The sequence below is a fragment of the Trichomycterus rosablanca genome, chromosome 3, assembly GCF_030014385.1.
Source record: "Trichomycterus rosablanca isolate fTriRos1 chromosome 3, fTriRos1.hap1, whole genome shotgun sequence".
In the NCBI taxonomy this organism is placed as follows: Eukaryota; Metazoa; Chordata; class Actinopteri; order Siluriformes; family Trichomycteridae; genus Trichomycterus; species Trichomycterus rosablanca.
This window is the reverse complement of record NC_085990.1, coordinates 21761775-21789722: the sequence shown is the minus strand read 5'-3', so window position 1 is coordinate 21789722 and position 27948 is coordinate 21761775. Positions and strand designations below refer to the sequence as shown.

The window sequence follows — 27948 nt, the reverse complement described above, 5'->3', positions numbered from 1 at the left end:
TTCCTTTTAATCTCTAACTGTACATCTACCTCCATTTGTTGCATCTGTACATTCCTTTCTAGTCCCCAAAGGACGGTCAGAGAATGAAGTCTTCATAAATTGCCATGGCTGAAAATCATGACATCCATTCAGACTAAACATACATTGCTTGTTCACCCTAAATGCTTTCTATGTGTTCTTGAATCAGCTGGAATAACTTAATAAATGTCAAATGAAAGTGTGTGTATGTTTGTTGGTATTACATTGCGAGTTGCTATGGCCATCTTAAATAACTAGTTAGGTTACCTGGCACCCTAAATCAATAAATACAGTGTATCACAAAAGTGAGTACACCCCTCACATTTCTGCAAATATTTCATTATATCTTTTCATGGGACAACACTATAGACATGAAACTTGGATATAACTTAGAGTAGTCAGTGTACAGCTTGTATAGCAGTGTAGATTTACTGTCTTCTGAAAATAACTCAACACACAGCCATTAATGTCTAAATAGCTGGCAACATAAGTGAGTACACCCCACAGTGAACATGTCCAAATTGTGCCCAAATGTGTCGTTGTCCCTCCCTGGTGTCATGTGTCAAGGTCCCAGGTGTAAATGGGGAGCAGGGCTGTTAAATTTGGTGTTTTGGGTACAATTCTCTCATACTGGCCACTGGATATTCAACATGGCACCTCATGGCAAAGAACTCTCTGAGGATGTGAGAAATAGAATTGTTGCTCTCCACAAAGATGGCCTGGGCTATAAGAAGATTGCTAACACCCTGAAACTGAGCTACAGCATGGTGGCCAAGGTCATACAGCGGTTTTCCAGGACAGGTTCCACTCGGAACAGGCTTCGCCAGGGTCGACCATAGAAGTTGAGTCCACGTGTTCGGCGTCATATCCAGAGGTTGGCTTTAAAAAATAGACACATGAGTGCTGCCAGCATTGCTGCAGAGGTTGAAGACGTGGGAGGTCAGCCTGTCAGTGCTCAGACCATACGCCGCACACTGCATCAACTCGGTCTGCATGGTCGTCATCCCAGAAGGAAGCTGACGCACAAGAAAGCCCGCAAACAGTTTGCTGAAGACAAGCAGTCCAAGAACATGGATTACTGGAATGCCCTGTGGTCTGACGAGACCAAGATAAACTTGTTTGGCTCAGATGGTGTCCAGCATGTGTGGCGGCGCCCTGGTGAGAAGTACCAAGACAACTGTATCTTGCCTACAGTCAAGCATGGTGGTGGTAGCATCATGGTCTTGGGCTGCATGAGTGTTGCTGGCACTGGGGAGCTGCAGTTCATTGAGGGAAACATCAATTCCAACATGTACTGTGACATTCTGAAACAGAGCATGATCCCCTCCCTTTGAAAACTGGGCCTCATGGCAGTTTTCCAACAGGATAACGACCCCAAACACAACCTCCAAGATGACAACTGCCTTGCTGAGGAAGCTGAAGGTAAAGGTGATGGACTAAACCCAATTGAGCACCTGTGGCGCATCCTCAAGTGGAAGGTGGAGGAGTTCAAGGTGTCTAACATCCACCAGCTCCGTGATGTCATCATGGAGGAGTGGAAGAGGATTCCAGTAGCAACCTGTGCAGCTCTGGTGAATTCCATGCCCAGGAGGGTTAAGGCAGTGCTGGATAATAATGGTGGTCACACAAAATATTGACACTTTGGGCACAATTTGGACATGTTCACTGTGGGGTGTACTCACTTATGTTGCCAGCCATTTAGACATTAATGGCTGTGTGTTGAGTTATTTTCAGAAGACAGTAAATCTACACTGCTATACAAGTTGTACACTGACTACTCTAAGTTATATCCAAGTTTCATTTCTATAGTGTTGTCCCATGAAAAGATATAATAAAATATTTGCAGAAATGTGAGGGGTGTACTCACTTTTGTGATACACTGTATGTGTGTGTGTGCATGTAATCTCTTACTTGTGGTAATTGATTGGGACTTGGCAGTTGCCCAGTAGGCCCCATTACACCAAATGGCTCCAGAGCTCCCTCTGCTCCCTCCATGAGAAACAATGCGTCTGGGATATTTAAAGCTAACCTGTAAGAGACCAGCCCACTTACTATGGCTCTTGCATTGCATCACAACCACGACTTCACTAAATATAATCCATAATGGTATAATGTTGTGTGTTAAGAAAACTAATCATTTTGTTAAGACCTTAAACCTCAGTGTTGACAGACAGATAAATAGATAGATCACTTTATTAATCCCATAGGGAAAGACAGTAAATGTTAATGGTGTAAAGAGTATTTTGGCAGAAATCATATCATTTATGAAAATGTTATTACAGCCCTAAATGTTCATTGCAAATTCAAGATGTGTGGAGAACCCTGAGTCAGACCTGTCTGGGTCTTGCATGTCAATTTGTGTGTGATTTTCTGTGCGCAATAAGCGTTCAATTGTCTGCTGGACCTCCTCTGTTAAAAAAAAAAAAAAGGTTTATTGGTTAGGCAGAACCTCCAACAGTTATATTAAAATTTTAAATTGTACATACTACATCATTCAACTGTATATTTGATGCAACATGCCATCTAATAACAGATAATAACAGATAATTTTACTAAAATATCATCATCTAATGTAGGGTTTTACAAAGCTTAGATTTTCTTGCCTTCAAAAACTCCAATACATTTAGTCAACCTAAGTTAAATGGATGTAATCATTTCTAACTGTATTTTATAATCACAAATGCTATTTCACATAAATACAAATATTTTTGTGCAAACTGATCTTTATCGCAGTGTTTAGACAGTGTTAACAGGTGTTTTTTTTGTTTTTTTTAATTAGTAAATCAAATAAAAATCATATTTTAATAAGTGTCCCTATTCAAAAACTGCTAATTGACATGTGGTTAGAATTGCATTTTACAATATTTAGAGTATATATACTATATTTCTGATTTACAATCTCATTTCCAAAAACATTACAATAGTAGGTAAAATGCAAATAAAAACAGAAATCAGTGATTTGTCTTTTACACCAAAAATATTTTGTTATTTAATTAATATTGAATTACATTCAATGACTGCAACAAATTCAAAAAAGAGTGGACTGGGGTTATGTTAGACAATATGCTTCTGTTATTAATTTTAACCACATAGACTCAGGAATAAATAAACGACAACAGAGACCGCAGACTGTTGAGCGGCTGAAGTGTTATATTCAAGTCAGAATATGACAAATTCCACTTTCACAACTCATCAATTGGCATCCTTGTTTCCTGAACTATTGCAATGCAACAACTAATGCAACTATTTGTTCAAAAAAAGGTAATGTTACACAGTAATAAACATGCCCCAACCTACCTTTTTGGAATTGTTTGCAACTATCCAAATTTAGTTCAAGGATATAATACGCTGAATTAAATTAAACATTAAAACATTAAATATTTTATCTGTGTACAGTTTTTAATTGAATATAGGTCAAAACTGATTTGCATTGGGTTTGTATTATACTGCTCACTCACTCACTCACTCACTTTCTTAACCGCTTATCCAATTAGGGTCGCTGGGTGCTGGAGCCTTTCCCAGCTTTTCAATGGGCACAAGGCACACAGTAACACCCTGGACGGGGCACAAGTCCATTGCAGGGCAGACACACATACATACACCAATTCACCTATAGGGCAATTCAGTGTCTCCAATTAACCTGACTGCATGTTTTTGGAATGTGGGAGGAAACCGGAGCTCCCGGGGGAAACCCATGCAGACACGGGGAGAACACGCAAACTCCACACAGAAAGGACTCGGACTGTTCCGCCTGGGGATTGAACCCAGGACCTTCTTGCGACAGTGCTGCCACCGTGCGACAGGAGCCACCTGTTATACTGCTCAGAAAAAAAAGAAAAAAACACTGCAAAATTATCAGTGTCTGGTTTTACTACCTATATATGTATACGTGTTTGAATATAATGAACTTCTGACAGATTTCATGCATATTGGCATGCTCGCTGGCAGTCTTCCACATTGCTGTTGAGTCTCACTTAGTGCAAAAATTCAAGCAGCTCAGCTTTTATAGCTTGCAAGGTTCCAACTTTGACACACCCCCAGATCATCAATGATTCTCCACCAAATTTCACAGTGGGTGCATGACACTGTAGCTAACCAACAGACTACCAGATGTTGGGCCAGCTGAAAATTGGACTTATCAGATAAGATGATCTTGCTCTGATTCTCTATTGTCCAGGTCTTTTTTAAAACTCATCTTGGCTCTTTCTTTTGCTTTTTTCCCTCTACTAGCATGGTCAATATTAATTTTTTTTCCAGTTACTTTTGCATTACAAACCTAATTTCCAGATAAGTTTATAGGATATTTTTAAAATGCAATAAATACAAGAATTATTTTTGGTATTGTACCAAGTGGATGTAAAAGTCATTGGAGTTTGCATGGCTGTATGCCTATTTTATAAACCTGTTAGCAAAAGACATAGGTCAAACCTTTATCATAAGAAAACACTTACTGAAGACACATTATTTAATATTGAAATTAAACGATGTAGCTACATGGTGACATTTCTAAACATTAATAATTTTCATGTGTGACAGAAGACAACTTAAACACTCTAGTCATTTTTTAGTACTTTTTATGCACATTAAAATATAAATGGACACTGCAAAATTCTGGTTTAGCCCACAGAGGCAACCCTTATCAGCGTATTAGTAAATTTCTTACCAAGTAGAAATGCACATTGTTTGTGGTAAACAATGATCACTCCATACTGCAGCTGAGAAGAGAGATACAGTGAGAATCGAGGACGTGGCAAGCTTGGATGATGTGGTGAAACCTGGACTTCTACATAGTCAATTATATCCTCACTAGACACACAAAACACAAAAAAAAAAAAAAGTATTTAAACAAGAAAAGTGTTTAAACAATGTTGACCTTAAGGAATTCTCTTCTTGTTATCCTAATCCCTTTCGTGGCTGCCAACCTGTCAGTATTAACCAAATATGTCAAAGTTTGTATTGGCTAAAGTGGCTAAATTTTTTTATCCTGCATGATTAAAAATGGCAGACAAAGATTTTATTACATTAATAACAATAACAAATTGCTCTGTTTATGTTTTTGCTGTTTCCTATTATTTGCATTTAAAATTTGATCTGAACCAAGTAGCAACTCAGGTTTTATGGTCCTGATTTTGGAGTATGGGCTTCTTTATTTCCATGGCAGTCGGTTTTATTTTTTTTATTTGGGGCATAAAATGTGACATCTAATAAAGGTATGCCATGTTTGATAAATTATGTATTTTCCCAAAATGTTAAATTTTGCAATAAATAGAATTGTGTAGGGCAGCACGGTGGCTCAATGGGTAGCACTGTCGCCTCAAAGGTTCTGGGTTGGATTTTCAGGTGAAGCGGTCCGGGTGCTTTCTGTGTGGTGTTTGCATGCTCTCCCTGTGCCTGCATGGGTTTGCTTCGGGTGCTCCGGTTTCCTTCCACAAGTCCAAAGGCATGCAGTCAAGGTAAATTGAGGTACTAAAATGCCCCCTTGGTATGAGTGTGTGTGTGTGTGACTGTGTGTGTGCGTGCGCGCTTCCCCTGTGATGGACTGGCGACCAGAACTGGGTGTTACATGCCTTTCGCCCAGTGGATTGGACCCACCGCGACCCTAAATAGGATAAAGCGGTGGTAAAACATACAATGAATGAATAAATAAAACTGTGCACTAAAATCCACAAAAAGTCTGTTTTTTGGTTGATGTGTTAAAACAATACCAGAGATGTGCAAACTTTCACATTATATTATATAACAGTTGCGGAATCATTGACATCTAAAGACTGCCAAGACATACTAAACATGTTATTTACAAGTTTATGTAACTACACCTTATACTTATTTTAAACGCCATGAAAAAGATGATCCCACATTTGAGGTCATATTCACCTCAGATGAGCTAGCTATTGACATAATATAACGATATATTCATTTCACTTTTGTCAGTTTACCCAAAAGGAAGATCTTACCAAATTGTGGAGAAACAACCAGTATGACGCTGAAGGACGTTTGGATAGTAAAACATTTAAACTTTTTAACAAAACAAGTATTGTTATTTAGACCAAACTACTGAGAAACCCTATGCTAAAGAAAATTTACTTTTTGTATTACAAATCAATCTCATTAATCATGCAAAACAGGCAAAAATCTCTTATTTTTTTCGAACGTCAGCCTGAGGTATTCTCCTGAATGCGTGTACTATCCTACTAAATAGTATGCATAATAACACAGAATATATGAGGTGACAGATTTCTATTTAGTACGTTAGTATGCAGTCAATGATGTTGATTCTTTATCTTCAATCAGCATTCAGATAAACAGACCAGACGTCCCTTTTGACCAATCCCCTTGTTCCTACGGTGTCACCGCCTCAGCAACCATAATTAAGTTATGTCAGAGGAGTATGGAAGGCCATACAGTAGTGGTGTGCAATACCGTAAAATTTGGTGTCGATCCAGGGCCAGTATTGTCGATACCTATACCGATACTTTTTGCAGCTTGTAGGGGAGAGTAGTGTGTTATGGTTTATGAAGTGAGTGTATCATCAGAATGCTGTGACCACTAAATGATTTTGTGATTTTTGCTTGCTACAGTTAATTAGTTAATCATGTGCAGTCTGGTGTTTCTGTTTAGAAACAATTATATAATAACAAAACATAATGTCTTCCTTTTTTTGCACTTTTCTGGATTTTTGTAAAACAAACAAAGTAAACAAAATTATTAACGAACTTATTTTTCAGTTAGAGGTTTTAGTTCAAAAACAATAATATAATAACAAAACAAAACTACTGTACATGTCACGTGACGGCACAACAACAAAACACAGCAAGGCAGGAGAGTAGGAGCAGGGTGAGCATGTAAGATGTGAGGGGAGTGGAGTCTGTACAGACATGGTTTCTACTTTCTAATGAAACAGGAGGTACGTACTGAATGTAGTGGAGAGAAACTGAACCCAAAGTATTGACCCCAGCACTTAGTATCGATCCGATTTCAATACCAACGCTGGTATCGATACTATCGATATTTGGATAAATCCGCCCACCCCTCCCATAGAAGCCAAAACATCTTAAGAGTCATCGCCTAGACATATTGCGTGTCCACACGTAAATAAATTACGTGTGTAGATGGCAAAATATCTAGTTCACACTACTCGATTTTGCTCTGATTTCCGCTGGTAGATGTGCCTGCTTGGAGGCAAATCAGCATTTGCTCAGCGTTTGCTTGAAAATCGGCTCTCGATCCCTATGTGTGAACTGTTAAACGACTCGATCCGAGCAGCTTGCCAATCGCTCGCAGACTCAAGGAAAATATCTAGCATGCTCTCCCTTTATTTATTTTTCCTACTTGCTTTTACACTGCACATCAGCACACAAACAACTTGAATCGCTTAGTCCTTGTTGACGTGTGTTTTTGGACTTGGCTTTATTAAACCCTTTGTCTCTTCACACGTGTGTTTCCGTGAATTTGGTAAAGTGAGTCAGTGTCTAAGAGAATCTTTACCGATTAACATACCAAACCATGTATGTTGATTGCTTACTGTTAAGTTGTAATTTGTTCACCCTGACAGTGATGCTAAATGTAATTGAAGACCCTACCCTATTTGTGTGTGAATCAACTTTTAATAGATGTGTGTACCTATACCTGTTCTTCTGCCCACTAGCGAGTTGGTTCTTGGCCTGTCAAGCGAGTTGGTTCTTTTCAATAAAAGAACAAATACTATTCCTTTTAACTCATCTCAGTCTATGTCGATGCCACATTAGTGTCAAAAGTGGGATCCAGAAGTGAAACTGGAGAACCTCATGGGCAAGATTAAAAGGCTAATGTGGTGAGAAGAAGGCACTCAGTAGCGGGAGAAAAAGAGGCTCTATGACTGCACTTCGTAGGGGCTGAGTAAAGAGGGTTCTGTCGCAGCGGTGTGTACAGCTGATCATGATGTCTACGCTTACCATAGCCCTGGCAAAAGCAGAGCGCACAGAAATAATCGTACCTCGGCACTGTTCTGTCCGCGCAACCCGTCAACAGTAGTTTTTGCTGCTTTTCGTGCTGTTGTAGCGACATTTCTAGGGCATTTTGTGGGGGGGGGGGGGGGGGGGGGGTTATCGGGGTCCGATACATTTGCCCTAAGCAAATTTGTTACTCGTTACTACAAAATAACATGGCAAGAAATTTGGTTGGTAAATGATGTAAGATGTGTAACAGAATGTAAGCAATTAGGCTTGGTGAATTTGCGCTTGTAAGTTGGAGCAATGGTTAAGCATATTAATGTACAAGTGCAAACAAGTTCTCTCAAAGCGATGGATGCATTTTTCTTCAAACTCCAGGCATGTCAGATGCTAGCAGCAACATAATAGTGACAGACAAGAACACCTGTGACCATATTTACAGGAAATGTTTTCATATGTCAGAGTAAAAGTTTCTTCATATCGGATGAAGTGCCTTTTATGTTTACCCAAAGATACAGAAATATCAGCATTTCAGAACTCAAGAAACACACTGAAGTTAAGAATGATTAACAATGTAAACCTGCAGCATCATAGTTTTTATTTACATTAATTAGCATTAAGATTGTTTAGATACCTAGCTAACATTTTAGATTACATTTAAATCACATTTACTTTTACAGCATTTAGCAGACACCTTTATCCAAAGTGACTTACATTACAGGTACAGTATACAGTCTGAGCAATTAAGGGTTAATGGACTTGCTCAAGGGCTCATCAGCAGCAATCTGGCAGTGGTGAGGCTTGAACCAGTGACCTTCTGATTACTAGTCCAGTTCCTTAACCACTAGGCTAAATTACAGATATAACGTTCACAAAATTTTGTTGGAATTAATTGAGTGCAAAATATCCATGTCCATAATGTCCATAATTTTCAAAAACGTACCTGCCAACGAATATTTCTTTAGCTAACTTCTATATTACACTGGCAGAGGAAAGATTCATAGTATTCAGGAAAATGCACGTCTTAAAAAGCGCCATAAGCAGTTTTGCTTCAAATTAATTCCACCAATATTCAGTGGTTATAGGTTATTGGGATATATCTACGACTTGAATGTAAAACCCAAATTAAAAAAATACAAATAAAAAAGTGTTTCTTACATTTACATTGACTCTTATTCCATTGCAGATATGAACACAAGGTATTTCATGTTTGGTCTGGTCAGCCTAATTTCAGCAGTTAATATACATATACATGCATTTCAGGCTTACAACACATTTCAAAAAAAGTTGGAATGGGGCAATTTAGGGCTAGTAATGAGGTAATGATGATGTGTTTTCAAACAGGTGATTTTAATCAAGATTTGGCACAAATCATGTGCAGAGGAAAGGTTTCGTTCTTATGTTGTGAAGGCCTAATTTTTCTGTAGGTGTAAGGTAGGCTCTTTTGTTAGGGTGGTTTACAGGCTTAAAAAAAAAATTCTGATTGTGTTTTTTTAAACAGCATTCACTAGTTTTAGACTTACCCCAAAAGGGCTGCTTCAGTTTATGTTAAGAGGTTAGTAAAATTTGTAAACGATTATAAAGGACAACTGTAAAAAATTGCAAAAAAAAGAAATCTGTTTAAACAATTGAAAAAACTGTAAATTCAGCTATCATCGGGCTTTACATATTTTCAGAAATTCATTCAGTGTCTGTTTTACCACCGCTTTATCCTGGTCAGGTCACGGTGTGTGCGATTGACTGGGCGAAATGTAGGAAACACCCTGAACAGGTCGCCACTCCATCAGAGGATAAATAAACAAACAAACAAACAAACAAACAAACACACACACACACACACACACACACAGAACGTTAAGCTGTGCCCTTTGCAGACTTCCACTTATTAGTAAACATTGCCATCTATTGGTGATATACTGCAAGACGCGTAAAAATTTCCCGTGTGCACGCGTCAAAATCTTACATGTGAGTGTTCTCCGTGTACCGGTGCAAAAGATGGCGTCTGTACTGGTAAAAACAGCGTCTTTACCTGTTAAACCGTAATTTAGTTACGTATATTACTTACGTGTCCAGTCAAGCCGATTTGTAAGTGCTTAACTTGTAATACAACTGCATTCCACGGTGACTTTACTTGTTGCTGTTTATATTGTCTTGTTCACCAAGTCTAGCTTTTTGTACCATTTTACTAGCATATGTATGTTAGAAAAATCACACAATAAATTGTTGTTTAAATGCTGTTGATGAAAGCTGAAAACAACTTAGTAACACTTAATTTTAAATGTGTTATATAAATGTATTTCGCACTTTCTTGCTGTAGATAAGCAACGCTATTGGTTAATATAAGGCATCACAATTAAGGCAGCTTTTACAAAGCCATGTTTAAGCCTTGTCGAAAAAACGTTTTTATTGCATTGATTCGTCTGTGCAGCTCCGCTCAAGAGGGATGCCATCATGCCGCCTGAACCAATAACGATTAACTTTTTACATTAGCTAATTAGCAGCGTAAACCACTCCGCTCTGTAAGCGGTTAGACAAAAAAATGACAAAATTAATTATGTTGCTAGGCTTCTTCTAGACGCTGATAAACAAGCGTCTTCATTGTCCACAGTTGTAGAAACACAAAATCCGAGACATACACAAAATTAAATGTCAGATTTTACACCAGGATTAGAAAAAAACTTATTTTGTTCTGTGAAAAAAATATGTTCTGTGAAATAACACGTATAAGTACTAAAAAAATTTAAAATTTTGCTAAAACTTTGCTAAAACAACGGGCTAACGTAATCCTCATATTTTAAACAAATAATAAACAAATTAATTGTTTATTATGCATATAAAAAGATTCTGTGTATACGACAAAGACGTAGCCATGAATGGACCCGGGGGGACCAAATGACGGGGATCATTGTGGAACACTGACGGATCCTAACACTACACAAAGCTAGCGAGTGGAATATGTTTATTTATATTTTTTTACTCACTAGAATATTGAAAATATCTGAATATTGGGTTGGCATATTACCCCAATATATATTGTGATTACTGCCTTGGTATAGCCTACAGTACTTGTGACACTACAAGCACACATGAAATACACAGTGACTTTGTAGTTTAACTGTTTTAATGTCACGAATTATTAGTTCTTTTGGTTTTATCTATTACTTGTTTTCTATGTGTGTAAATTAGGCCATGGAAAAAGTTCGTAATGGAAAAAAATGCACAATTCGTACAAAGAGTGTATTTACCGTCACTCAATTATGGCATCTGGCTCCACCCCATTAGCACAGTTCTGACACGCTGGCAGGCAGCGAGCCTATGATAATGCTGAAAGTAGCCTGTAGGCGGAGCCGTGACGTTACTGAATATTTAATGGCAAGTTAGAGTTTTGGTTCATGCCACGCCTTTGCGTGAAGAATGTCACGGTCAGATTGAAGAAAATTCAACGGGTACGCCTCGTGATCTTCGTAATTTTGTAGCACAAATACTATTAAAATGGCTTACCACAACCAATACAGACCTCCGCACTATAACAACGCCCCGCCGGATCAAGCCTTTTTATGGAATATATTTCAGCGGTAAGTGTAAACTCCGCATCTAGCGTCGCCTGAACTACTGCTGCAGCTTATTAGCTCGGTCAGTAGCTTGGGTGTCAAGTTTTTAGATTACCATTAACCAGAGTAAGCGGAAAATGCATTCAAACCTTAACTCGTATTGTATGAGGCTTTAAATATATGTCTACCTTGATTAGTTCGGTAAGATTTGTGTATACGTCACAGGTTTTGTATTAACGATTCAGCTGACAAACCATTCTCTTGCGTTTCCTGGTTTTGTTTACATAATACACATCTGACTGAGATACGCGTACTTACATCAAACGGCGTGAATAGCTTGTCACAGGTGGTGTAATATAGTCTTTATTTTATGTCGTGATTTATTTTAGGTGTACTTACTGGTTTGTAGTCAACTAGCTTGCTTGCCCCTTGTGGTTGTAATGAATTATGTAATACTGCAGAGGGTTGACTGCTGCCCTCACCAGTTAACACTACTGCGGTCTTAATAGCACTGAGTAGTGAGTACACCCGTGCTCGATAACGCTTAGTACAGCTAAAGCGAAAGAAACTCTGTTTCTTGGGAGTTCCAGGGAGGGGCAAATGAGAGTATTTCGTGTGTTGTTTGTCGTTAGTCGTCACTGGAGTCAGTAGTCTTTTATTCACTAATGGCCGGTGTGAGTTCAGGTTTTCATACCAAAAGGACAGGAACTTCATCTGACGCAACTGACAAACGTCTTTTGAAACCCAGACCATCTGTACTGAGTTGAATTTGCAGTCACGCTGCCCCTTTGGATCATACATATCTGTCTTACTCAATGAGTCACCAGTCAACTTTTCCTTGTGACTAAGTTATCAGTCATGGTTAAAAATGGTCTTTTTATTATCCTTATTATCCTTTTTATATCCAGCGTTCTGAAATGTTAGTGTATTGATTTTGTAGTTTTAAACTATTATGTTTTTAGAAGATTTAGAAGAAAACTTTAAACTGTATCATGATTCTGATATAAAACTGAGTGTTAATGTAAGAAAAATACCAGTCAAAACACTGAATAATTATCTGGTCAAATTTTTACAAATTTCAGGGACTCCCTGTCATTACAATGTGAGTCACCTCAAGTCTTTTGGTGACCACTTTTGGTTGTCAAATATTTTGTTTTCAAACCGTATGTTCACATTCATCCAACACACATCACTGCTAGGTGCTCACCTAGGCTTGATACCAAAATGTTATACCTTCCTGACCAATATTTATAAGACATCATGTCATAAATTACTACTACTTTGTTACAGACTATCTATAAATCACATTCTAAAGGATTTTACCATAGTTCTTTGACCCTTTCCTCAAAACCCTCATACATAAGCTTTAAAAATCCAGGAAAACACTACTGACACAGTGAATTCAGAAAGTAGTAAGATCCCTTGATTATTGATCCCTTCATTGTGTTGTGGATTTGATTTTTTGTGGAACTAATATAATTGCCATTTTACCAATAAATCTACACTTAATCACCCATAATGATGATGTAAAAATGATGAGTTAAAAAACTGATTAAAATAAAAAACTGAAATATCATTTATGTAGACCTGTTACTTAATAATTCGTAGAAGCCAATTTAGCAGCAATTACAACTACAAGTTATGTTAGATTGTTAGTCTCTACAAGCTTTCACACAGATTTGGGCAGTTTATTCAGAATAGATTGTGTGTGTCTGTAAACTGCCACCTTAGGTCCCCCCACAAATGTTCAACAGAGTTTAAGACTGGGCCACTCAAGGGCATTTAAAGAATTTTGATTTTAGAGATTCACAAACAAATCTTTACATGACATGGTGTCCTGACAATGCAGTGTAAAAAGTGTCTGCCTTTCCAAACTATGTCCAATCAATTCAAATTGCAACAAGGGGACTTAAGTTCTAGACACATCTCAATGATAATTAAAATCACAAGGATGTACATGACCACAGTTTGGAGTGCCACAGCTTATAAGTGTAAATAGTTATTTCTATAAGAAATGACAGTTTTTTTTATTTTGAATTAATTTTTGAACAACACCATGTTTTACTTTGTCATTGTGTGTGTGTGTGTGTGTGTGTGCGTGCGCGTGCGCATGTATGTATATAAAACAGGTTGCTTGTTACATGTTTGCTGTGTGACTGTGAAGATGTCAGTATGGATTAGCTCATCTATCAGCTGATGCTGAAAGTTTTAATATCAGACTATGCTATTAGAACATCTCCACTCTTTATAGCTTATCCTAACTCTGAATGAGGTGACCTAAATTTAATGAAAAAATAGTTTAGCTTGGCATGTTACAGCCTGATTACTGAACTTCAAAACATCTAATACAAGTTATGATTTGTGAATGCACCAGTACTCTCAGTATAAGCACTGATACTAGCACTGTATCTGTATCAGCCAAATAGAGTGCAATATTATGACATAATTTGACATAAACACTTTTGTTGCTTTCTGTGCACTGAATAGCACTGTAGATATTTTATGTCAAAATGCAGATAGGACATGAGATTGCTGATAACACTGTCACTGTGTCACCAAGCAGTAATTTGTATTTTTGTAGTTTTGGCTATTTATTTTACACCCCATTTGAATTGCATACCTAAACTTTCTCCTGTGTTTTTTTGCCAATTAACTTATTATTTAGAGTAAATTAATATTTGTGATGCAGTTTGTGATGTAAGTCTGTACTTAAAACTGGACTTGAGGTATTAGTGGAGAAAAACATTAAATTTGCAGGGTGGTTCAGGTATCTGTGTATCTCATGAGTTGGTCATAAGAAAGCTAATAGTTACCATGTTGTTGTATGACAATTCAAATGAATCTATCTGGCTTCTCCATAGGGTGGACAAAGACAGGAGTGGATCAATATCAGACACAGAGCTTCAGCAAGCTTTATCAAATGGTAAGTGGTATTACTTACTTTTTTGACCATAAATGTGCACATATCACTTTTTGTACACATTGGGACAGTGTAGTCATTTTTCTAAAATTTGTGGGTTACCGGGCAAAACTACAGAGTGATTCTTAAATGATTAGTCATGTTCAACATATCACTCATAACAAAAGTGGCATATGCATGTTATTCTTCTTTAATCTGTTAGTTTATAGAAGAAAAATATTGTGGTAAGCAATGAGGTTAGCAACTTAGCAACAACTTAGCAACATTTAGACATAAACATGGCCAACTTATAATGGCTTACAAATTGCATTGTGAGGACAAAAACCAAGCCTGAGGAACTATCTGTAGATTTCCATGATCAAAATTTAGTATGGCATAAACTTTTAGTAGATCATGTCTACTGATCTACAGATTACTGATCATTTTGCAAATTTTCAAACATACAAAGTTTAAGTGGCATAGAAATGCAAAACTTAAAAATTTTTTCACAAAATTGAGATAATTTAAGATATATGTTTGAAAATAAAGACATTTCTGCAAATATGTTTTCTGAATAGTAGAATAATACAATATAAAATGTCACTGAAAAAAGACATTTTATTTTGTATGCCCAAAGGAACACACAATAACATAAAAATAAGGCATATTTTGTGTAGTCTCTTGAAATATAAAACTAGATGTGAAAAGGGATCTTTTAGATTGTTCACTTAGTCTAATCCAGGGGTTTTCAACCTTTTTGGACATGCGCCCCCCTTCGTGTGCCAACCGCGAACTTGCACCACGCCCCCTCCCCTTGTCAACCACCGCACAGAAATCATTGAGAAAGCTTCTGACAAGCTAAAATAATGTTGTGCACATCATACATATGATGCTATTTTGCTGATTGAAAATATTACTTTAAAAAGATAATACAGTCCGACCCCATCTGAGCCGATTCTATCAGCACATTATATAAATTCGTGGTTCACTTTGGTAAATCATAAGCGGTTCTTGCTTTTTGATGTAGATGAGAGCAGAAAACGTTACTTCACAGAGTCAAGCATAGACAAAAGTTCATCAATTACTAAGTTGGTTAGTTCGGGATCATCTGCTCTGACTGACAGAAAACGTTTAGCTCCACAGGCAGAACGACTCTGACTCTGTGGTAATACTCAGTATAATTAAGCCTGAGCTTTTTAAGCGAGTCACACAAAATGTTCTGTAGTAGTTGGTGTTTATTTACAACCGCAACATTCATTATAACAGTAAACACGGAGAGATGACTGAGAAAAGAAACTTACGCTGCGCTTAAAATGAATTAACTCCCGAGTCACTTATAATCGATACTGTGAACAGAGCGTCTCTCTTAAAGACACAAACACGTCCTATAACAGCGGTCGTTGCTTTTGTCACCGGTTATCTTCGCTGATAGCTCTATTTTGAAGGTTTTTTCCAGACGGAACTGAATAACATTAAACGTGCTTGAGTGCGTGGTCAGTTAGAGTAATGAAATATGTCTCCCGTGGGTGAAAAATGAATTGCTTTAGTTTTAGAAGTAAAAAAATCTCGTAATGCCACGCCCCCCGGTCAGGCACTCGCGCCCCCCCAGACATGTACTCCCCAGACTCCCCAGACAAGTACTCCCCAGACTCCCCAGACAAGTAAGCCCCACAGGTTGAAAACCCCTGGTCTAATCCACACCAGTAAACCTGTTGTCTTTCCATATCCAAGTTATTGAATGTTCCAGCTCTCTCTGTTGCAAAGCCGGTCGTTTGTATGCACAAATATTTCTGTGCTAATTTATACAGCAGAGGAAAGCTTATTTTGTAACATTTCCACTATTTCAATGGATCTTCTCCGTGATCTACATTGGGAAATGTAAGTGTTAAACCCTTCATGTGGGACTGCATAGTGGAAGGGCAGTCAAAGTGTCCATGCTAACTTGAACATTAAAAGCACAGAACGGACATTAGAACAATTGAAGAACTCATTGAAGAGATTGTGCCAGAATGCACTATGGAATGAATCCAAAATGGTTGTGCGTTTTCACGCAGTGGCCTGTTGGGGTCTATTTGTGCTATTTGTTTCCTGTGTTACCTTGAAACTTGACGTCTATTGGTTTTAGGAGTGGCGTCAATTTTAAAAGGCATAAAAGGCAAATGTATCTGAAACCTGTTAATGCATTCCATGATCCTGTGGAACATATATTTTAGGCTAATGTAAAATAATGAGGTTGTTCTTGACACGTATACACTGAAAATAACAAGTTAAATATAAAAACACTGAAATACAATTGAAAAACAGTTCAAAATCAATAAAAAACCAATAAAACCTTCATTTTACCTATACTTCTTTATTGTTTCCTCATGCTTTTTAATCATGGAAATGCTTGATCTTGGAATACCTGGTGAGTTCACTAAGGGCACATTCACATGAGAAGTGAATTTCCTATGGAGTGTGGTGGTGCACAAGGCTTAACGTGACTTATTGTACTAAAACAACAAGTGAGAAATTTTATTAATGAAGAGAACATGTGAGCAGTAATAATTAGGAGAGGTTTAGTGTTCCTGTGTTGTTCTTTCAATACATTGTCACATTAAGCTTTTTTTTTTTTTTTTAGCAATAAGCTGATTCTTACAACACCCCAAGCTATAACACAAGTTTAAAAGTAAAACAGGAGGAAAATCCAGCTAAGTACAGATACATGTGGACACTCTTAGAGTGAATTTGACGGTTATTCCACACAAATGCAGATTCGTCTCACATTCGCACTTAAATGACGTTTTACTGCACCCCTCAAGCCAAGCACTGAACTGAACAAAGTGGCAGTCACACACATGTTGAGTTTAGGGTAAACGTCAAGTTTAAGGGTACAAATTTCTTGACAAAGGGTGTCAAGTTTCAAAGATTTTGAGTTTAGGGGATGTCCAGTTACAAGATACCACTGTATTTGTTGCCCAAGTTTTTTGCTTCTTATTTGGCATATCAAGGACCTGGTGTCTCCCTCGATGGATTCACCACAGCAAACGTATCATCCAAATTGCTATATGGACTACATCATAGCCACCACAATTCACCTGGCTCTCACACATTTGGGCAAAAGGGACACTTATGTTAGAACACTGTTCCTTTATAGTTTATTTTTATCATTTAACACCTCGTCAGCACCTAATTGAAAGACAGAGCTCACTGGACCTGAACATCTCTCTCTGCAATTGGATCTTGGGCTTCCTGACTGGGAGACCTTAGTCTGTCTGGATTGGTAATAACACCTCCAGCACCACCACACTGAGCACTAGAGCTCCTCAGGGCTGTGAATGTGGACCAGTCTCTGAATGTGGACAAAACTAAAGATATGGTTGTTGACTTCAGAAAAACACAGAGTGACCACTCTTTGCTAACCATCAGTGGCTCCTTTATGGAGATTCGTCAACACCTCAACACCAGCTCCATAACCAAGAAAGCCCAACAGTGTCTCTATTTTCTGTGATTGCTGAGGAAAGCATATCTGCCACCTCCCATCCTAACCACATTCTACAGAGGAACTATTGAGAGCATTCTGGGCAGCTGCATTACTGTCTGGTTTGGGAATTGCACTGTATATGGCCACAAGACAGCTTAAAAGATCATTGTGGTCTCTTCCATCTCACGAATATTTACAACAAACCCTACAAAGCCCTCAGCATTGTGGAGGACCCATCACACAAACTCTTTACTCTCCTGCCATCTGGTAGAAAGTATCATAACATTCTAGGTTGCGCAGGATTTCACAGGCTATCAGACTCCTCAACTCAGAGTCTGAATGGGTGGACACAGACACTTACCCACACTCTCACATGCATTCACATACATACACTTGTGCACACCCACTCACAAACTCACATGCACACATACAGACTTAAACACACACTTACTTACGTCTTTTGGTCCTGCTCACCTCACTTCTTAAGTTAGAAAATATGACGTGTATTTATTGTTGTACTGTTTTTATCTGCACTGGGTATTGTCTTGTCATTGTTTTGGAGGTACATTGTTTTGTTTCAGTATGCACCATATAGCTGAAATGACAATAAAGCCTTGTGAATCTTAATCCACAATTTTGGAAAGCATGTGGCCCTCTGCTAGACAGCTAAAGATGGGCAGGATGTTAATCTTCCAGCATGACAATGACCCTAAAACACTGCCAAAAAACAATGCAGGAAAGGAAGCTGAATGTTTTTCATTGACCAGGTCTGAACTGTACTTAAACAATTGTGTTAGGAAGAAAGGGCAGTTATTCCCCCATGTATTTGTTCAAAGCTAGTAGTGACATATTCAAATAGACTGATGGTTGTAGTAAAAGCAAAAGGTACCTTTACAAAGTACTAAATCAGGGGACTGATCACATTTCCAGAAATGTCATATATTACCGTGTCTCTATGCACAAAGCAAGGTCAGTAAAGACATAAAACACATGCATATTAGGGTTGGGCGGTATGACGATATTACCGTATACAAAAATGGTGACGGTATTTTTTAAATGTGAAGCGCCGAATTTCTGCTTCAGGTTTACCTTGAAAACTGAGACTTTAGGACATGCGCGCATCCACAGTAAGGGAGGGGTGGGAGGGGTAGGCGGTTGGAGCTCGCTGATTGGCTGTGGGGTGCTCACACAGAGAGACGAGTGAAGAGCCACACTGGCTAGCATTAGCTGTGAGCTAAGAAGCAGAAACTGAATAACGGCTCGTCTTTAAATTTTTCAAAATCAACATTTTTTATCAGTTCAACCGGAAATGAACACAAGCGCGTGCATGCGCGGACATGTGCTCGATTTACACTGAAGATATATTTAGTAAATAAGTACAAGTGTTGAGAAAAAGGAGCAAACAGTAATAATAACGTTACGCCCAATCCGCTGTTCTGACTCTTGTCTGCCATAGATTTTCCTGCCTATGTAAGAACTATTTTTTCCTAAATAAAAGCGCTATATTAAGACAAAAGAACGTCTCACCTGTCGTGTAATGTGAATTATAAAATATATTGTCTGGCCCTTTAAGAAAGTGAAGCGCACTATAGGGCGTAGGGAGCGAGTGTGTAGGGAATAGATCGGATTTGTACCGTTTCCGTGTTCGGGTTGTTTTGCACTGAGCTTGTGTGACATTTAAAGTAGCGTTCTCGTTAACCACTCAAATGTTTGGACTTTGAATTATTTTAACATTACTTTACATCACCGTCATCGCAACATGAACATTTACATTCATATTTTTTGTTACGGTATAGAACTTAATTCTGGATTACAGGCATAACTAATCGTACACGTTCATACACTTTTAAGAAATATCTGTAACTATAAACTAAGCAGTTAACTTTTGAAATATATTGAAGTGTGTAGCCGGCTATTATTCTGTTTTGTGTGGGCAGAGAGAGATTACAATGCCAAAATGTTATGTGTTAATGTTTGTGTTAAAGTGTAATTGATACACATGCATTTATACTTATGTGTATTTATTATAGATCAGATAAGATAAGCAATGTTTGACGTTCAGATTGTTAAATCTTTTCATAATAAAACATTGAAATATTGTAATTACACTCAAGTGTGTACACTGTACAGTTTGTCCGCGACACAACCCCCCCCAATCCCCCCCCGCCGCGGTAATACCGTATACCGCGGTATTTCCTGAAGACGGTATGACGGTATGAAAATCGGCAATATCGCCCAACCCTAATGCATATATACACAAACACACATAAAACACACTGTGATCCACCAGAGTGTAAGCACCCACTGAAATCCATGTGAGTATTTTGCATCATACATCAAAACTTTTTGGAGTTATTATCTCCATTCACCACTAGGTGGGAGCAGCATCTCGTTGCATCGAAAAAAGCTCAGAGCGCCCTCTGATTTTCCATTCTATAATTCTTTTATTTTAAATCCTCCTGCCCCCACCAGTCCGTAAAATTATATCTTATATGAAACCGGTTTGTGGTGCAAAAAAGGTTGGGGACCGCTGCTTTACAGGCTTTAAAATGTTACATTCTATGATTGTTTAAAATCTACATTCATAAACTAGGGTATGGGCATCTCTGATAAGTCCAAGTTTCATCTTAGCTTAACACCTGGTAGTCTAATAGTTAAACAGAGACCTGAAAAAGCCCATAAACTGGTGTCTCTCACCCACTGTAAAATTTGGTGGAGGATTAGTGATGATCTGGGGTGCTTTAGCAAGGCTTAAATCAGGTACATTTGGCTTTGTAAAAGACAGCAGGAAAATGCTTTACATTTTTAAGTAGACTGTTGTGAACCTGCTTGAGATCTGACAGCATAATTATCAAACCACAAATTGTGTTTAGTATTTTCAAATTTTTCTTTAGTTATAAAGTAATTTTTAAGCAGTAGGCTTGTGTGAATGCTGGACTTTGTGTTTACATTTACATTTTCAGCATTTAGCAGACGCTTTTATCCAAAGCGACTTACACAATGAGCAGAACACGATGAGCAATTGAGGGTTAAGGGCCTTGCTCAGGGACCCAACAGTGGCAACTTGGTGGTGGCGGGGCTTGAACCGGCAACTTTCTGTTTACTAGTCCAGTACCTTAACCACTGAGCTATCACTGGCCCAGTGGAAAACTTTGCAGTTTTCCACTGTGATATGAAAGTACAACTGTTACTCATTTGTGAGTGAGCACAGCACTGAGAAAAGCCAGTGTGCACCGTATAGAGGCATCATTGTTTTAAGACTGGGTATCATCTTATTTTAAGACTGGGCAGTGTGCAGCAAGTCATGGTTAATCTGTTAACACACAGGCAGAAAATCTCTACACATTTCAAAAACATACTCCAGCTCTTGGTCTGGCTAAGTGAGTAGAATCCATATGGTTTATATACAGTACTTAATGTAGTCTAAATGACTAAAGTAGTAAGTAAATATTCATGTTCAAGTATCTTAGCTTAATCAATTCTGTATTATGCCTTCTTTTTTCATTATTTTCATCTGTTTCTTTAATTTTATCCCATAATCTGCACCCCGTATGTGATGTTTTTTCTTCTTCTGTTGTTCATGTAGCACAAACAGTTTTGTAACTGCAACATTTCTTGCTGGATTAGCTTTAAAAAGTAATTTATTACCTCTGCAGTCTTTTCTTACCACAGAATGCTCAGACAGAAGCTTAACTCAGAAGAAAACATTTACTTTGCTTGTTGGCCATGTTGATGTACAGTGGGGCCAAAAAGTATTTAGTCAGCCACTGATTGTGCAAGTTCTCCTACTTAGAAAGATGAGAGAGGTCTGTAATTTTCATCATAGGTACACTTCAACTATGAGAGACAAAATGAGAAAAAAAAAATCCAGGAAATCACATTGTAGGATTTTTAAAGAATTTATTTGTAAATTATGGTGGAAAATAAGTATTTGGTCAATAACAAAAGTTCAACTCAATACTTTGTAACATAACCTTTGTTGGCAATGACAGAGGTCAAACGTTTCCTGTAAGTCTTCACCAGGTTTGCACACACTGTAGCTGGTATTTTGGCCCATTCCTCCATGCAGATCTCCTCTAGAGCAGTGATGTTTTGGGGCTGTCGCTGGGCAACATGGACTTTCAACTCCCTCCACAAATTTTCTATGGGGTTGAGGTCTGGAGACTGGCTAGGCCACTCCAGCACCTTGAAATGCTTTTTACGGAGCCACTCCTTCGTAGCCCGAGCGGTGTGTTTGGGATCATTGTCATGCTGGAAGACCCAGCCACGTTCCCTCTTCAATGCTCTCACTGATGGAAGGAGGTTTTGGCTTAAAATCTCACGATACATGGCCCCGTTCATTCTTCCCTTAACACGGATCAGTCTTCCTGTCCCCTTTGCAGAAAAACAGCCCCAAAGCATGATGTTTCCACCCCCATGCTTCACAGTAGGTATGGTGTTCTTGGGATGCAACTCAGCATTCTTATTCCGCCAAACACGACGAGTTGAGTTTTTACCAAAAAGTTCCATTTTGGTTTCATCTGACCACATGATATTCTCCCAATCCTCTTCTGGATCATCCATATGCTCTCTGGCAAACTTCAGACGGGCCTGGACATGTACTGGCTTAAGCAGGGGGACACGCCTGGCACTGCAGGATTTGAGTCCCTCTCGGCGTAGTGTGTTACTGATGGTAGGCTTTGTTACTTTGGTCCCAGCTCTCTGCAGGTCATTCATCAGGTCCCTCCGTGTAGTTCTGGGATTTTTGCTCACCGTTCTCATGATCTTTTTGACCCCACGGGATGAGATCTTGCGTGGGGCCCCAGATCGAGGGAGATTATCAATGGTCTTGTATGTCTTCCATTTTCTTACAATTGCTCCCACAGTTGATTTATTCACACCAACCTGCTTGCCTATTGTAGATTCACTCTTCCCAGCCTGGTGCAGGTCTACAATTTTCTTCCTGGTGTCCTTTGACAGCTCTTTGGTCTTGGCCATGGTTGAGTTTGGAGTCTGACTGTTTAAGGCTGTGGACAGGTGTCTTTTATACAGATAATGAGGTCAAACAGGTGCCATTAATACAGGTAACGAGTGGAGGACAGAAGAGCTTCTTAAAGAAGAAGTTACAGGTCTGTGAGAGCCAGAAATCTTGCTTGTTTGTGGGTGACCAAATACTTATTTTCCACCATAATTTACAAATAAATTCTTTAAAAATCCTACAATGTGATTTCCTGGATTTTTTTTTTCTCATTTTGTCTCTCATAGTTGAAGTGTACCTATGATGAAAATTACAGACCTCTCTCATCTTTCTAAGTAGGAGAACTTGCACAATCAGTGGCTGACTAAATACTTTTTGGCCCCACTGTATATATTCAATGCATAGCCAAAGTGTCTGTGCCACAAATCTAAATGTAATAAGCTAAAAATTATCTATTAGCTAATTACTAGTTGCTTTCTAGGCCATAAAGGGATTGAGTAGATTTTTGTAGTACATTAAGTGACAAAATGCATTTTTATCAGTAATTAATCTTGGAGGGTGTCAGTTAAATTCAGTGATGGCTTAAGCGCAAAGAACCTTCTCCTGTTAACAAATGAAGTTAATAAAGCAGCTTTTTAAAACATTGCATTAAAATGAAACATTTAAATGTTGCTGAAGATAAAACACATTTAACATCTAAGAACTGTTTTTGAAAATAGGAACTGCATTTATTTATTTAAAAAAAGTATGTGGCCAAATATTGTATTGTTGGACATCCAGGACCAAGACCATTGGCATTAATATAAAGATCACCCCTAGCTGCTGCTATAACTGGATTGTAATTATTGTCCCAATTAGTGATGCAAATTTTGCTGAATACTTTTAATCGATAACTGACCATCATAAGACATATAGGCTTATAGACAGTTAAGATGCTGTAAAGTTTCTTTGAGACAATGTTTATTGTAAAAAGCACTATACAAATAAATTTGACTAGATATTAAACAAATTCAGTAGCGAACCTTTCATTACAAGCACTAACTATGATGCAGTCAGTATCTGAAAGCTTTTCCTGACAACATTTGCAACAAAACAAACAAAAAAACACACAGATTTCACACAGTTTCACATGTGCAGAGATTAATATGCAGACTTCATACTGATGCAAACTGGCTTCATGGTTTGTGATTTAAATAATATCAATGCATAAAAATTTTTTCCTGTTCTGATTGAAAACTTAGAATGTGTCTGTAAGCAGGGCATGCATGATGAGGGTGGATCAGGGTGTGTTTCAAATCAGTGCTTCTTTTCTAAAGAGATTTGTGGCAGCACTCTTAATTGGAATCAAGTGTCAGCTGCTGGAAATTAATTTTAAAACATGTTTAGTTGACAGCATTAATTGAACAATGGCTTCATTGTTAGTTATTGGTTAAATGGTTAATCTTTGACATCCCTTGTTCCAGTTAATCCCAAAGGTGATTAATGGGTTTGAGGCCAAGGCTTTGTACAGGTCACTGAAGTAACATTACACCAATTCCCGTAAAACCATGGACGTCTTTGTCACAAGGGCGTGGTTAAAAAAAACCCTTGTGAAACAAAGAGCTTAACATAATGTTTAGGAGGGGTTTCCACTTCTTTTACCATACATACAACCAAGTTGTGTAAATATTGTATTAAGTGTATTAGGCTGCAAGTTGAAGTTGGTAGCTGAATATTTGACACATTTGATTATTTTGTGTGTTCTGTGTTTCTTTAATCTTCAGTCTGAAAATTACTAACGGCCATTAATTCATAATTTAATTGACAAACTGTTTTTCTTACTTTTTTGTTTTACAGGCACATGGACGCCATTTAATCCTGTGACTGTCAGATCAATTATAGGTGAGGAAATGCTTTCACAAGGGAACATGGAAATGGGCTTGATTTGATGTTTTTGCTGGAGCAAATCTCAAAAATGGTTACTAAGGTCATTTGTTGTGTCTGTGTGTGTGTGTGTGTGTGTTAAAGGACTAATCATATGAATCCTCTGAGCACATAGTATGTCAGTGCTTGTTTAGTACATTGTAAAGTATTTATGTGTTTGACAAATGTGTTCTTGTAGATGAAATAAAATATAATTACAACAAATGTGACAAACTAAAATAGGATGCACAGTTTGTGCTGGGCAGTGCAGAAGCAGTAATCAAAGAAGTCCAAATTCTCATGGTGCTTTTTTCTAAATGAAATAATAACAATACTGTCAAAAACAGATTAGTAGCAGTTAACTAACCCTCTTTCTTTTTGTGGAAAGATACCACCAATGGTAATGTAACTCATTTAACATACTATTCTGTACCCCAAATGTGCTTTAGCATTCAGTTTGGTGTCAGCACTGACTAATTAAATGATTTCAAATAATTTAAAATTACATGAATGATCTCCAAAGTAATGCCAAAGTAATTATTCAATCATTATTGTAGATATAAACACAGGCTTGCCAGAACATACCTTACTCAAAGTGTATTCGCTGTTGTTATTAGGGATGCAAATTTTGCCAATTTCTTTTCATTGATAACAAATTTTAATAATTTTTTTATTGAGTAAAAAACAGACGCTTGGTTAGCGCAGCGGTAGAACATGCTTGACCACCAGTGCTTAGATCTCATGCTTTTGAGTTTTAGTCTTTGCTCTGCTATCAGCTGGCCAGGCACCTACACAGACACATGATTTGCTGTGTGTCAGTAGGGAGTTATACAATAGCTGAACCAGGGTTTCTTATTACTGGGGCAATTACAGCCTCTACTAACCAGTCAATGATAGCAGTGAGTGGCTCGTCGCACGTGAGACTGCACTCTGTGAAACTCTTCCTCAAGCAAAAGACATTGATTTTCACATCGATTTACCCCCTTTTGTGTCATAGTATCAACAAACTTAAAAAACACTTTTAAACAATCCCAAACAGCAATACCTGATCTAAACATTGATTCAGTATATGTACAGTAGCCCCACTTATCCAAATGGATATGTTCCAAGACCTTTCGGATGCCTGAAACCCTAAACATAAAGCTTTTTTGTCGATACATACAGACCTCTAATAAAGTCACTTATAAATTAGGCACAATAAGAGATATCAATAACCGCAATAACCAATAATGAAATAGAACAATAATAATATAATAGTGTAACAACATTTTGCAACTGCAGCATAGGCTTTTTCAGGTCAAGAATTTTCATCTTTTTACTTAGAAGAAGCACCTCACGACATCTTTTTGACTTGGCTAGATTGCCAACCTCACACTGTTGCACTTTAAGGCCATAACACAACAGCACTGCAGTACCATTTTAGTTGATCTATAAACCAAGACAGCTACTGTGTGTTAACTGTCTGCAGATAAGGGGGGGACTGTTGTACATATTTTTAAGACCTAGTTTACAGAGTTTTAAGTGTTTAAGAAAAAAGGTAATCTCAGTATAAAATAAAAACTCTGATCTATTTAACTTGTATTCCTTTATCTTTCAGCTATGTTTGATAGAGAGAACAAAGGCGGGGTGAACTTTAATGAGTTTGCTGGTGTTTGGAAGTACATTACAGACTGGCAGAACATCTTCCGCACATACGACCGTGACAACTCTGGGTTTATTGACAAGAATGAGCTGAAACAGGCTCTTTCTGGTTTTGGTGAGCCAAATTGTTATTGTAATTGATTAAAATAGTGGTTGACCAGAGGGAGAAAAGTAGGCACACAATAAAGTAGTAACAAATAAAAGAATGTTTATTTTTTATGATAAAGTTGTACAGTTGTTTTTGCGGATATGTTGTTACTAAGTTCCATTGCTCATTAAATGTTTCTGGTAAATGTAGCCAATGTTGAGTTGAACTCAGTGCTTGCCACAGTAGTCTGAGCTTTCTGTTCTTTTGCTTGTCCAGGCTATCGTCTCTCCGATCAGTTTTATAACACACTAATAGAGAAGTTTGACCGACAGAGGAAAGGTCAGGTGGCGTTTGATGACTTCATACAGTGTTGTATCGTACTACAGGTAAAACACCTTGTAATATTTAGTACTTATGGACAGCAAGCATAAATAACTATATTACATAACATGCTTTGAATGAATGGATACTCTTGTACAGTAAACCGAGTGAACATGTTTTTTTTTGTGTGTAGAGGTTAACTGACGTCTTCAGGCGATATGACACAGACCAGGATGGTTGGATCCAGGTTTCTTATGAGCAGTATCTCTCAATGGTCTTTAACATCGTATAGCACATCACAACCACTCACCAGTGCCAAACACCAAATCTGACTCCTTTTACCACTTTTTCACCGGTGATGCCAAACCCTTTTCTCTGAAAAAGATTTAGGGGACAAAATATTAGGATATATTTCTAATCTTCCTATCTGTATGTGGTTATGTTTAATTGTGATGTCAAACTTAATACCTCTAAAATGAAATTAAGAAAAAAATCCCCATTCAAATTATGGAACATGTGTATTGTACATATCATAACAAAAATCAGATGCATGACTTCTGATGGACTTATTGTCAAAGCATGAACTAATTACTGTTATATTTTTTATGCTAAAGCCATGTTTTTGATTAAATAAAAAACAGATTTTAATTCACTGAAATGTGAGCTAATGCCATATTTGTTTAAAAAAGTGGATATGTACAAGCAGAAAATGTATAGTTAGTAGAAACATGTGCTTTTGTATAATCTAATATTTTGTGCATGATGCTTTACAAGTGCAAAAATGCGAGTTTTTATTAAAAAAGAAATGGTCATAAAGACTTAAGTGTATTTGTTTTTATTATGGATATGTCAAATTGATTTACTATGCTTGAATTTATGAATGAACACTGTGTGAGAAATCTTTCCATGGGTTGCACATTTGAATGGCTGCCTTTTACAAAATGTAGTTATGTGTATTTAAACAAATTAAACCCTGACATGTATGTCATGTTTGCTATGTAAATATTTGTAATCTCCTAACATTTTACTGAAAAGTTGTGGAGGCTTGGAAGGCAATTTACTTTATCTTGGTATTCATCAAATCATTTTTAATAATTATAGCAGTATGCATAGTGCAGAATAATCTTCGAATATGAAAATATTAAAAAATGTTGGCTTTATAGGGTTCTGATAAATTACC

General features: G+C 37.7%; 1 protein-coding gene and 1 long non-coding RNA gene across 2 annotated transcripts; one reads left to right on the top strand and one right to left on the bottom strand.

Moving 5' to 3' along the window:
- On the bottom strand, window positions 1-12017 carry LOC134309767 (uncharacterized). Its single transcript, XR_010011215.1, has 5 exons — window positions 11897-12017; window positions 4682-4824; window positions 2352-2427; window positions 1930-2047; window positions 1-108 (listed from the first exon to the last, which is right to left on the bottom strand). It is a non-coding gene; the product is annotated as an uncharacterized LOC134309767 (long non-coding RNA).
- Window positions 11335-27586, top strand: pdcd6 (programmed cell death 6). The gene is made up of 6 exons (XM_062991046.1): window positions 11335-11521; window positions 14359-14420; window positions 24653-24697; window positions 26316-26474; window positions 26724-26833; window positions 26962-27586. Exons 1-6 carry the CDS (start codon window positions 11439-11441, stop codon window positions 27058-27060), a joined length of 558 nt encoding a protein of 185 aa, XP_062847116.1. The 5' UTR covers window positions 11335-11438; the 3' UTR covers window positions 27061-27586.
- The last annotated feature ends 362 nt before the right edge of the window (window positions 27587-27948 follow it).

Excerpts from the sequence above, each read along its gene's own strand:
- pdcd6 (XM_062991046.1), top strand. The coding sequence starts at position 11,439 with ATGGCTTACCACAACCAATACAGACCTCCGCACTATAACAACGCCCCG. Across the intron at positions 26,475-26,723 it reads ACAGGCTCTTTCTGGTTTTG|GCTATCGTCTCTCCGATCAG; the intron begins GTGAGCCAAATT and ends TTGCTTGTCCAG. Across the intron at positions 26,834-26,961 it reads AGTGTTGTATCGTACTACAG|AGGTTAACTGACGTCTTCAG; the intron begins GTAAAACACCTT and ends TTTTGTGTGTAG.